The following is a 13141-nucleotide window of genomic DNA, read 5'->3' as shown; positions in this document are numbered from 1 at the left end:
TTTGTTTTGTCTCACTAAAATGTGCCCCATAGCAATGACGGATTTCCTGATTCTTTTAAGACAGAGGACTTATTAATGAGTTTGATGAATCAATGCATCCATTATTTACCCAGCGTCTTTTTGTTTTTGTTAAATGAAGAAAAGAGTTAAATGCTTTGTTTAAGGCCCGATGCCTTGTAAGCCCTTGAGTTGAAGACGGGTGGAACCAAGAGAGGCGGACAGGTGGACATGTGGACATGTGGACAGGTGTATGTAACCCCCTCGTGCGACCACGTTGCCGACCTCTGGTTCTCAGTTCTAAAGTAGAAATTTGCTCATGCAAATGGATTGTTTCCAGTTGCCAATTGGTTATATCACGTGTGTCTTTGGGAGAAATAAGCACAGAGGACAGAAGGGATTCAAGTCTGCGTATAGAAATTTTCTCTTTAAAATAGACTTATTTATGTATTTACATTAATGTCTACTTTAATCCATGCAGATTTGCAAGCAGAGTCCAATTTTGTGGATTCATATTATGAAACAACAAAATATTGAAAAATGAATTAAGGACTTTCCGCATACCCAAACCTACTCTCGGGCTCCCGAAAGGGCCTGGAATGGCATTCAGGGGACAGCAGCTCTAGGTATTGAGGGTGGAGTGAGGGCTCTTTGCCAGAAACCAGAGAAAGTACTGGAACTGGGGCCAAATGGAGCTGGTCCTTAGAAAAAGGAGCTGCCAGTGCTCCTGGTGCTGAATTTAAATTCACGTATTCCAGCAGTAGGAGTGGGGTCAGGTCGTTACGTGTCACTTATGTCATTGATAAATAGTGTTCTTTTTCTTCCCTGCAGCAGGATAAGTTAGAAATGATGAATTATGGTCTTTACACTTAATTTGTTGGTTTCCATTAAATTTCATTCGCACGAGACCAGGGAAGAGAAGACCGTAGGAACGCCATCCTTCTCCACACCCTGGTGCCCGTCTGAAAAGAGTAGCATCTAGCTCGCCTGCCCTAGGCGACTTTCTGGCTGACTCTGCCCCTTCCATCATGTAGGTTCCAGACGGTGACCCAGATGGTGAGAGTCTGGAGGAACGAGTGTCTAAGAGTCTTCCACGATCGGTTAATCAACGAGACGGACAAGCACCTGGTCAGTACATCGAAACGGACCAGCAAATGCAAAACTCTAGCCACAAAATTATTCTCTGGGTGAAAAAAAAAAAAGCATTAAAAAACCCCAATGTAGGGGCTGGCCCGGTGGCACAGTGGTTAAGTGCGCATGTTCTGCTTCGGCGGCCCAGGGTTCGCCGGTTTGGATCCCGGGTGTGGACGTGGCATCGCTTGGCAAGCCATGATGTTGTGGGCATCCCACGTATAAAGTAGAGAAAGAAGGGCACAGATGTTAGCTCAAGGCCAGTCTTCCTCAGCAAAAAGAGGAGGATTGGCAGCAGATGTTAGCTCAGGGCTAATCTTCCGCAACAAAACTAAACAAACCCCAATGTATTTTTTATATAGTACACTGCAGAAAAATAGACACTAACAATAAAAGTCAACAGGTAAAGGAGGGTAGATGATTAGGTACCTTGGAGCAATTGGGGAAACAAAATCAAATGCAAATTACTTCGGATAATCCCAGCATGTGCTCTTCTGACAGGTTTTAGCACACACACATTGTTGAGTTTGGGTCCTTACGTGTTCTTATTTTAAAAGGTGCAGGAGCGCATAGGGAACTTGATCATGGAACATTTTGAGGATGACGCAGAGGTGGCGATGAGAGATCCCATCCTCTTTGGAGACTTCCGGATGGCGCTGCACGAAGAGGAAACGCGCATTTATGAAGACATCCAGGACTACGAGGCAGCCAAGGCTTTGTTCCAGGTGTGGACGGGGCTCCCTTCAGGGGCTCCTAGCTCCCGGGAGCGCTTCTCGGGGTAGCTGAGCATTGCGCGGGTGGAGCATTGCGGGCCCAGGAGGTGGAGCTGAGAAGAATGCCCGAGCCTCTGTCTCCAGGTTCGGAATGAGGGCTTGTGTCCCATGCAGGGGTTCACACACCTAGTAGTGCATAGAAACGACCTGGGGGATATGTTAAACGCACAGACCCCTGGGCCCACCCCTCTGAGACGCCCTTCCTCTCGCCCATGGAGGGTCCCAGGGGTTCCAATACACAGCCAGGTTTGGGAACCACTCATTTGACTCCCTAATACTCATTTTCATCTTAATTCATGAGTTGAGCCTCAGAATCAGCTTTGGCTCGATGCTGGCCAATCACAAACCAGCAGATTGAAATCTTGACTAAGGAAGCTGGATTAATCCCGTAATCCCAAATGATTTAATTATTTCAGCTATGGTGGGGGTTGAGAAAAATCTTTCCTCCGTTCTTAATCCCTCCTGGACAAAAGGAGAGAGTCTGTCTCTTCAAACCCAGTGAGCCTTTTAAGTTTTCTTAAATTCAGGAAATTCTTGAGGAGTATAATGAAAGCAACACCAAAATGAACTTGGTTCTCTTCGATGACGCTCTGGAGCACCTGACCCGTGTGCACCGCATCATTCGCATGGACCGCGGCCACGCCCTGCTGGTCGGGCTCGGGGGCTCCGGGAAGCAGTCTCTGGCCCGGCTGGCTGCCTTCACAGCCGGCTCCGAGGTGAGTCGACCTCCCCTCCCAGGAACAAGTTTGATATGGCAATTTCTGCAGTTGGTAGTTTATGCAAAATTGGAACTAACCATCACAGATCATAACATGATGTTTTCACAGAGTATAAAATGTTTTTTTTCTTGGCTCGATAATTGTTTTAAATGAATATCTGAAGCATCTAACTATTGTATTGGAATACACTGGAATGGAGAATATGTCAAATCAAGTTTGAAAGTCGAATATGAGCAAATCCTGTGATTTGTGACCTGCGCCCGTATAGAGGAGGGCTTGGCCCAACCTCCATGGACCAGGGTTCAGGGTCTGCAGTTTGCTCGCTGCTGAGTCTGCACAGCCAGCACACACAGTTGTGGGCCATCTTAGAGTCTTTTTTTTTAAACCAGGTTTATTGAGATCTAATTCACAGACCATGTAATTCACCCATTTAAAGTGTACGATTCAACACCTTTTAATATATTCACAGATACGTGCAACCATCACCACGGTCTGTTTCAGAACACTTTCTTCACCCCGAAAACGACGCCCATGTCGTCGAGCTGTTGCCCTCTGTCTCCCCGCTCCCCAGCCCAAAGAAACCACTAAACTCCTTTCTGTCTCCAGCGACTTCTCTTTTCTGGGCTTTCATATGAATAGAATCATCAAGTGTGTGGTCTTTGTGACGGCTTTTTTCCCTAGCATAATGTTTTCAAGCTTCATCCATGTATCAGTACTCGTTCCTTTTGAAGGATGACTCATGTTCCCTTGTCTGGATGGACCACATTCTGCTTATCCATTCATCCATTGATGGACATGGGGTGGTTTCCACCTTTTGGCTCTTGTGAATAATGCTGCTATGAACATTCACGTACATGTTTCTTTGTCACCATATGTCTTTATTTCCCTTGGGTATACACCTAGGAATGAAATCACTGGGTCAGATGGTAATTCTATGTTTAGAATTACCACCATGAATTTAGTTAGCATTTCAGAATTACTATTTCAGAAGCTGCCAGAGTGTTTTCCAAAGTGGCCATACCATTTTACATTCCCCCCAGCACTGTACAAGGGCTCCTATTTCTTCACACCGTTCGCAGACTCTTGCAGACGGCTCCCGCAGTGCCCACAGGCGGTTCGCTTGCAGGGCCCTTTCAGAGTGGAGACGGGCACCGGGCCACGAGGCTTAATTCTGGAGAGGAGCCATCTCCGTAATGCGCCCTCCTCTCCCCACAGCCCTCTGCCGTTCTCGGGTATCTGACTCCATTCATCACTAGCGTCTTCGGTTACCCTCGTGTCTCTGCCCTGGGGGCCTTCATTCTCTGGTTGCCTGATATATACTCCTGCTCCCGGGTGCGGAACAAAGGCTTCATGAGCCTCGGTCAGTCCCAGGCTCTCGGCGGCCCCGTGCCTGCCTCGGACCCCTTGGCCAGGCAGCCTTCGGAGGGGAGACTTCTTGCTGGGTTTTTGTAATCCTTCTCCTAGCAAGTGAAAGGTGCTCTTTTGCATAAACTGTCTTATTTGTCTTCTCGGTGTCTTCTGGAATCAGATTGCCCTCAATGTCATCATCGTCACAGATCAATTGCCACTGTCTTCTCTCTATGCAAATGTGATACATCCTCATTGAAACTATTCGGAAAATGCAGAACCATCTAAAGAAAATAAAGATCTCGTCACCTAAAGATAACCACTCTTGTTACTAGTAACATTTCGGTGCACATCCTTCCAGAATTTTTTTCTATGAATATACAAATGTTTTTACTTCTTGCTAGCCATGGGTTAATATTGTCTATAACTTTTATAATCTGTTTTCCACTGAACTGTGTATGTGACGTCTTTTCAAGTCAGTGAATACGTGTTTGCGTTGTGCTTTGGAACCCGGTGTGGCGCTCCGCGGTGTGGATGTGCCATAGATAAGCCCTCTCCACTGGGGACATCCCGCCTGTTCCTTGTCTAGTTATTATCGACAGTCCATGATGAACATCCTTGTCTATTTCTCTTTGCACATTGATCAGTTTTTCCCATAGGAGCATTTCCTTTAGAAATTGGGAAATCGGTGGGTTAAGGATACATGTTTTTTAAAGACTTTTGACACATGCACCAGATTCCACACTGGCAAGTTTGGGCCTAAGTTCAAGGTGGAATTTCCCTCCTTGAACAGGAGCAAAAAGGGCCTGGAGATGGAGGACGAGGGGGAGGCAAGGGCTTTTAATTTTATCCATAACTTGTTAAAAATAGGTGTGAAGCAAATATGAGAAAGTTTTTTTTTAGCAAATGTTAAATATGGGTGGTATTATGGCGTTATGTTAGTCCTCATACTCAGGTTATTTTTTTAAATGTCTTAACAACCAGTCGCTCCCACAACAAAGGATTGTACTGATTTATGCCCCTGGCATTGTCCATTTCCCCCTATTCTTGCCAACACTGGGTATTGTCATTCTGATATTTGCTAATATTATAGGTGAAAAATGTTGTAGTTTAAATGAGCATTTATTTCTTCAATTAATAGTAAAGTTTGAATATCTTTTTATATGTTCATTGGACATTTGACTTTTCCCTTTTGTGAGTTATGTCTTTATATACTTATTGATTCTAGAGAACTCTTTATATAGAACAACAATCATGGTTAATTCAATGAATCTAGCTTGCAGCATTTCACAAATATTGACCTTTTGTTTAAAGTAAAAGTGAAAACCTAATTTGGTTGATTTACCTTTAAAATCAGAAAAACAGGAAATCTAATCATCCATTATTAAAATGTAATTGTTTTCTACATTTTTCTGTAGGATAAGATGTTACCTCTGGGCAAGTTGGTTTTTTCTGTTGGTTAGTCCTGGTGGATCTGGGGCATTTTCCTCTGAGGTAGCGGTTGTGCATCCTGGCCTGGAGGAAGGGCAGGGAGGATGAGAACGCGCTGGGCTGTCACTGTGTCCTGGGGAGCGGAGGGCAGCTGGGTAGTGGGGTCAGAGGGAGCCGTCCATGGCAGGGGTGCCAGGAACCGTTGAGGGGAAGTGTGAAAGGTCCACTCAGGGAGGACGAACGGGGTCTGCAGGAGTCAGACAGGCTGGAGGGCAAATTATAGTTGGCTGAAAGGCATCCATGTTGCCTTGAGTTTGTGTGTGACTGTGTGTGAGTGTGGAAGTTTGTGTTAGTGTGTGTGAGTATAAGTATGTGTGAGTGTGAGCTCATGCGCGTGTGAAAGTTCACATGACTGTGGGTGTGAAAGTATGTGTCAGCAAGTGTGAGTATGAAAGCGCACATGAGTAACTGTGTGAGTGTGTGTGTGAAAGTGTGATTGACTGTGAGTGTGAAAGTGTGTGAGTGGCAGTGTGTGTAAATGCCTCAGGTGGCTGTGAGTGCGTGTTTGAGAGTATATGGGGGAGTGAGGGGGGCGTCCATGACCCTGGGTGCGTGCGTGCGCGCGCGTGTGTGTGTGTGTGAGCGGGGCAGAGGGGAGGAAGCGAACCAGGGATCTGGAGGCGCCGACGAGTCCGCGCTGACTCAGAGCTGACGGCTGGCTGGCGCTTCCATCTGAGCCAGAGGAAGCCCTTGGCCAGGAAAGATGGGGCTTAAGTGCAAGTCCTTATTGACATGGATGTCTATTTCGTGTGTAATAGGATTGTGTCATTTAAGAGTTTAAAGTGGCCTCTTGCTCAGTTTCTTTGCACACCTTCCACAGTCTAACGTCAGTCACACTCGCAGCTGTGACTGCGCACGCGTTAGGGTGTGCTCGCGCGTGCGTCCTTGTTTCCTTTGCCTTGCCCCTGGGCCCATGGGCTCCGCTCCCCGCAGGCCCACTGCTCACTTGCCTCCCTGGCTGGGACTCAGGTGACTCATTTCACGACAAGGGGGCCTTTCTGTACCCTGTTTGGGTTTTCTTCCCGCCAAACTCCCATAATCCTGTCTGGGCAGACTCTGCTCCCTGCGCACTCTCACCCTCCCACATGTGTGTGCGTGCACACAGTGTCTAGGGACGTTATACTTTTCTGCATCCTGCGTTTCTCACTCAGCAGTGTGTTGTGAAAATGGCCCAGGCCATCTGCTCTTGCTGTCACTGGTCCCTCGTGGACGGCTGCTCGTCTGAGGGTCCGAGCGCATGTTTCACGGCGCAGTCCTTGCCCCCGGCAGGTGGCTGGAGTCCCCTCCCCGGGTGGGTTGTCTCATGGGACGCTGTGCTCCATGCCGGCAGGTGTTTGAGATCCTCCTGAGCCGAGGCTACTCGGAGAACAATTTCCGGGACGACCTGAAGAACCTGTACCTGAAGCTGGGCCTGGAGAACAAGACGATGATCTTCCTGTTCACAGACGCCCACGTGGCCGAGGAGGGCTTCCTGGAGCTCATCAACAACATGCTCACGTCAGGTACTGCAGGGGCTGCTCGGCCTCCAGCAGAGGCCGCCTGAGAGAATGGTTACATGTTTTAAGCATTTACTGCCTCCCGAGGAGGCCATTATTCAGGCTGTCACGGGGGCTGGAGCGCGCCAGGTGAATGGTGCTGGCAGGAGCAGGACAGGCGGAGGGTTCAGTGTGCACCAAAGAGTCCACGTGGGGAGAGGCCCACGTGGCGGGAGCGTGGGGAGCTGGCGGGAGGGATGCAAAACCAGGTGGAAGGGCCACGTGGCGCAGGGCCTGGCGGGTCACTGACAGGAGATGAGATTTCCTTCTCCGTGCAATGACATGATCCAGATTTATGTTTGTGAAAGATCCCTGTGGGGCTAGATTAGAGGAGGAGAGCAGGAGAGGGCAGCCAGTTTGGACCCACCGCCAAGGTGCAGGTGAGAGATGAGGGTGTCTTGGACAAGCGTGGGGCAGTCGGAATGGAGGGAAGTGGGTGGATTCACGAGATATGAGGAGGTGGATGGATCGGAGGAGGGCGAGTGAGGAAGGGCCTGGCCTGTGCGAGTCATGGGTGGTCCATTTCCTAAGACGGGGAGACCAGGTGGGGCTGTGCCGTTCGGGGCAGGTGGGGTTTGCTACACTTAGGAGAAATCCCAATGGGCTGTCAGATAGTGAATTAGTTGCTAGGGATGCCGTAACAAAGTACCACAAAGTGGAGGCTTATAACAACCCAAATTACCCATCCCACAGTTGCGGAGGCCGGAAGTCTGAGGTCAAGCTGCTGGCAGGATTGTCCCTCTGGGGCTCAGAGGGAGAGTCTGTTCCCCGTTCTCTCCGGGTGACTCCCTCTGGTCTTGGACGTTCCTTGGCTTGTAGATGCACTAACCCCGTCTCTGCCTTCGCGTTCTCTTGGTGTTCTCCGTGTGTGTGTGTCTGTCTCTGTGTCCAGTCATATTGGATCAGGGCCCACCCTAATGACCTACTGTAACTTGATTACTTCTGTAAAGACCCTATTTCCAAGTGAGGTCACATTCCGAGGTACTGGGGGCTTCAACATACTTTTTTTGGGGAACGCAATTCAACCCCTAACAGACAGGCAGTTGGATACACGAGTCCGCTTCTCAGAATAGGGGCTCGGGTGGAGATGTCAGTTTCAGAGTCACTGACCTGTGGTTTGTCAAACCTCGGGGATGGGTGGAGTCATCTAGGGGGGAGGGTGTGAGAAACAAGCGACTCCAGGACTGAATTCAGGGAGAAGAGGAGGAGGAGCCAGAGACTGAGAAGGTGGGAGGGAAGCAGGGGCGAGTGGTCTTTGTCTCCTGCAGTGCACACGGCTGTGATTTATTACAGCACAAGGACACGAAGGAGAATCAGCGAAGAGAAAAGGCGGGTGGGGTGGAGTCTGGAGAAACGAAGCTCAGGCTTCCGGAAACTGCTCCCAGGGGAGTCACACAGGATGCACTGAATTCCTCCAGCGATGAGCTGTGACAACACGTGTGAAGTGTCGCCTACCAGAGAGGCCCAGTGGAGACTCAGCGCCCGGGGTGTTTACTGGGGGCTGGTCATGTCGGCCCCTCTGCCTGGCATTTACCAAATGGCAGATTTCCAGAGGGAAAGCGGGTGGTCGGCACAAACAGACAAGAATTTATCACCTCACAGTTCTGGAGGCCAGCAGCCCAAGATCAATAAGTGCGTGGTCGGAACCCTCCCGAAATCTAAGTTCCCAATGCCAGGCGAGGGCCAGCCCTGCAAGCAGGCCTTTGTAGGGAGTGCAGCCCCAGGCCTGCTGAGTCAGCTTTCTTCTGCCTGGGAGCCCGTGAGATATTTAATAAAGATGTATTGTACTAATTTGAAATGGTATAAAGAGAGTAAAAAAAAAGTCCACCTAGCCAGAATCTGGCTGCTTCTCAGTCCTGATGGGGCTCTCGCCTGCACTCCTCCATTTATTCAGTGGTTCATAATTCTCAGGAGGCCCAAACGGTGGAGGGTGTCGACTCCTAACCTCTCCCGCATTTAGCGATGCTGCTTTGCCTCTGAAGCCTGTCCCTTCTCCTGCGTTACCTTGACCATCCGTCTAAGCCAGACCTGCTTCATGTCTGACCTTGACTTCTCACAGACATCTCCGTATTGATCTTCCTGCTTCCTAGAATGCCACTTTCTGCACATGTCACTTGTTCCCTTTCTCCGAAGCCTTCGATGGTCTGGGTCTCGGGGGACTGACCTCTCCTGCTTCTGCAGCCGGGGCTCCTCGTTCTTCTTATTTCCCAGTACACGCTTTGCATCCTGCCTCTGCGTCTTGCCCATGCTGTTCTTCCTGCCTGGCACTCTCTCTCTCCCTCTCTTTATCACCCTCCATGGTTGCAAGTGACAGAAACACAACTCAAACTGGCCTACATCAAATTAAGGGAAAATGAAGGAGACGGTGTTGATTCGTGACACTGAAAAGTCCAGGGGCACAGTTGGATTCAGGTGCCCAAATGATATTACAAATTGGTCTCTGCCTCACTCTTGGCTTGACTGTTTTTGTCTTTTATTTGCCTTCTTGAGTTCTCTCAAAGTAATTTAATGGCACTAGAAAGCCCCAGGCTTGCATCCTCCTTGCTTAGCCTGGCTGAATGAAGGTTTCTCCTCCCCAGAGTGATGGCAAAGTGCCTGGCAGGGCTCTCATTGGCTGGCTCAGATCACATGCCCGTCCCAGGACCAATTACATTGGCTGGGGTGATGCAGGCTTCTGATTGGGCAACTTAGGGTAGTGTCATGCCACCCAGACCACATCCAGACCTAGAATGGATGAGACGTGATTCTCCACAGGACCAGAAGGACCCATGACAAGGAAGGGGGCAAGAACAGGCCAGCGCCAAGCTCCGCCTTGCTCCAAATTTTAGCTCCGGTAACACGCAGGGTCTCCTTCCTCCAGGAAGCCTCCTCACTGGGGCATTTCCTGTCCCCTGAAGCTGGGACACCTACGACCCAGGCTACTTATGTGACATTTAGCACACATGTTCTTGGGTTGGTATCAGACTTTTCACACGTGGGTCGCAAACTTGTAAGCGGGGCTGTAAACGTCAGCCCTGTTCTTGTATCTGTAGACCCCCTCAGGGCTTGGGGTGTGTGTTCTATGGAGAGGGCTGGGGGCCTATTTAATGGCACTCCAAATGATCAGATACTTCTTCTCTGGAGCCCTCACGCTTTGCAGAGGGTTTCTCATCCTTGGCACTAATGACATTAGGGGCAGGATCATTCCTTGCTGTGGGGGGCTGTCCTGCGGGTGCTTGGCAGCATCCCAGGCCTCTGCCCACTAGCTTCCATTAGCAACACCCCCAGGCACAACTCGGGACAACCAAAAATGTCTTCAATTGCTGCCAGATGTCTCCTGGGGGTGAAATTGTCCCCAGGTGAAGAGTCCTTGCTTTGATGCTCATGATAACCCTCCAGGTAAGCAGGAGGCAGCTGTTATTCCTGTTTCACAGCTGTGGAGACTGACGCTCAGCGGGATTTCCCCACGGCCAGTGAGCCTTAGGTCTCAGAGTCGGGCCCCGAGCCCAGCTCTCTGGACTCGGCCCCCACGGCTCTTCCTGAGACACTGCGTGTCGTCACTTCAGTGCCTAGAGTGACAATGGCCCTGAGACCGACACACTCCACGTCTCTTTGTTTCCTAGGAATCGTGCCTGCACTTTTTCCAGAAGAGGAGAAGGAGTCCATCCTCAGTCAGATCGGACAAGAAGCTTTGAAGCACGGGACGGGCCTGGCCAAGGAGTCTGTGTGGCAGTACTTCGTGAACAAGAGTGCAAATAACCTGCACATTGTCCTGGGCATGTCGCCGGTGGGGGACACCCTGAGGACCCGCTGCAGGAATTTCCCAGGTGCCCTGGAGCTCAGCCTGCAGCTCTGTTCCCCCTTCTGCAGGGCGTGCGCTCTGGGGAGCCATGCACGTCTTCAGGTTCCACCTGCAAAGGAGAACACAGCATGGTCGTTAGGTTGAACTTCGGGCCCTGCAGTGTAGGACGAGCCCCGCTCGGCCCCTCACGCTTGCCAGCAGGCTCTCCTGTTGCCGGCAGGTGGGCGATGTCCTTCTGACATGAGGAAATGCTCGTGGTCCCCGGGGACAGGGCCCGGAGGGAGTGCTGCGTTGCTCTCTTCCATTTGGGGAAATGCTGCCAGCCTTGCAGAAGGTGCAGGACCTGCCCTTAGAACAGAGGTTCTCAGCTGGGGCGATTTCACCCCCAAGGGGACATTAGTCAGTGCCTGGAGGTCTTTCTGGTTGTCACAACTTGGCTGGGGGGAGTGGACTACTGGCACCCAGTGGGTAGAGGCCAGCGACGCTGCCAAACAGCCCGCAATGCAGACAGCCCCCACCACAGAGGATTATGCGGCCCAGATGGCAGCGGTGCTGGGGTTGAGAGATGCTCTTCTGGTGAATGTCCTCGGACACTGATGTGTTGGGCACTGAAGACGATGTCAATGCTCTCCAGTGTCTCGGGGTTGCAGAGTGATCATCTTTTCATCTCTCTTGTGTTTCAAGGTCTGGTAAATAACACTGGTATTGACTGGTTCATGCCCTGGCCTCCCCAAGCCCTGCATGCAGTGGCTAAGTCATTTTTAGGTAAGTGACACCTAATACGGGGCCCATATTCGTGGTATAACAAAGTAATTTATCACTTTTCTGACTGAATTTTGGTTCAGTGGATTCCTTCACTGTTACTGCCCACGGCCATGAATCGTTTTTTAGTTTATTAGTGTGTTGTTGGTTTATATTGTGTTTTAGTCCAAAGGGATTTCAGGGGACTTGCAAGGACAATTTAGCATAAAAATTAATTACGTGTCATCCAAAGGAGGGGTCAGCAAACCACGGCCTGCGGGCCCACTGCTTGTTTTGTAAATAAAGTTTTATTGGAACAGAGACTCTCTTGTTAATAAACAGACAGACTCTGGCTGCCTTTCCACTACAACCACAAGGCTGAGTAATCGCGGCAGAGACGGCGGGGCTCACACAGCCTAAATGGGTTCTATTTCACGGGGGTATTAGCTGTCTCCACATGTTAGCACTTAGGTTTGCTTTCAAAATTCAGTGGTTCGGTGTTGTAAATAATGCCGCATGGAATTTGCTTAGAATAATTTTTCTTAGAATAGATTCTCTAGAATTGGGATGACTGTGCCCCAGAGTATGGATATTTGTGAGGCCGAGTTTTCCCTGCATGCCATCAAATTGGCCTGTGGACTGTGGTTTGCTCACCCCCGTTATAACTCAAGATCAGATCTGCAGAATCTTGGTGAATGGGTGCTTTCAGTCAGTCTTTCCTTCCTTCATTTTACTTTGAGGCAAATTCTGCTTTGGGGTCACAGGATTTTGTAATCGGTGAGATAATCGAGCGATGTGATTTGGGCACCGGTACTGATCACCGATTCTTCCAGCAGACTTATAGGAAAACCCACCTTGTGTTCCATATGTGCTGGGTGTGGGGGACACCGCGGGGACACTGGGTGAATTCCTCTCCTGAAGTCCCAAGCCTCTGTGCGCACAGTGTTTTGGCCATTGGGAAGCAGACCTTTCCACCCGGAGGGAGAGAACTGGCTTTCTGTGTTCTCAGAGAAATTGCCAGAGCACGGGATCGGTCCTGCCATCCAGAAAAACCCCACGACAAGGATAACTGCTCTTTTCTTTTCTTTTTTTATTAAAACATTTTTGTATTTTTTATTGTGGTAAAATATGTATAATATGAAATTTGCCATTAGAGCCATTTTTAAGTGTACGGTTAGTGGCATTAATTATGGTCACGTTGTTGTGCAACCATCACCACCATCCATCTCCAGAACTTTTTTCATCTTGTAAAACTGAAACTGCGTCCCCCTTAAACACTAACTCCCTCTTCCCTTGTCCCCAGCCCCTGGTAACCTCTAATCGGCCTTCTGTCTCTATGAATTTACCTGTTCTAGAGATTTCATAGAAGTCGAATCATGCAACATTTGTCCTTTTGTGTCTGGCCTCCTTTACTTAGCCTGTTTTTAAGGTTTATCCCTGTTGTGGCCCGTGTCAGAATTCCCTTCCTCTTCAAGGCTGAATAATATTCCACTGTATGGATGGACCACATTTTGTTTGTCCATCCATCTGTCGACGGATGCTTGGGTCGTTTCCACTTTTGGACGTTGTGAATAGTGCTGCTGTGCACATTGGTGCCCGAGAATCTGCTTGAGTCCACTTTGCAGC

General features: G+C 49.6%; 1 protein-coding gene across 1 annotated transcript in view; it reads left to right on the top strand.

Moving 5' to 3' along the window:
* DNAH10 (dynein axonemal heavy chain 10) overlaps positions 1 to 13141 on the top strand; it is a 139186-nt gene that overhangs the window by 95353 nt on the left and 30692 nt on the right. Inside the window, exons 49-54 of the mRNA XM_014858817.3 lie at positions 1032 to 1125; positions 1686 to 1853; positions 2429 to 2617; positions 6789 to 6960; positions 10596 to 10799; positions 11459 to 11539. Of these exons, the coding sequence (XP_014714303.2) occupies positions 1032 to 1125; positions 1686 to 1853; positions 2429 to 2617; positions 6789 to 6960; positions 10596 to 10799; positions 11459 to 11539 (908 nt within the window). The remainder of the gene's footprint in view (positions 1 to 1031; positions 1126 to 1685; positions 1854 to 2428; positions 2618 to 6788; positions 6961 to 10595; positions 10800 to 11458; positions 11540 to 13141) is intronic.

Source organism: Equus asinus, chromosome 8, assembly GCF_041296235.1.
Source record: "Equus asinus isolate D_3611 breed Donkey chromosome 8, EquAss-T2T_v2, whole genome shotgun sequence".
Taxonomy (NCBI): Eukaryota; Metazoa; Chordata; class Mammalia; order Perissodactyla; family Equidae; genus Equus; species Equus asinus.
This window is presented reverse-complemented; position numbering and strand designations above follow the sequence as displayed.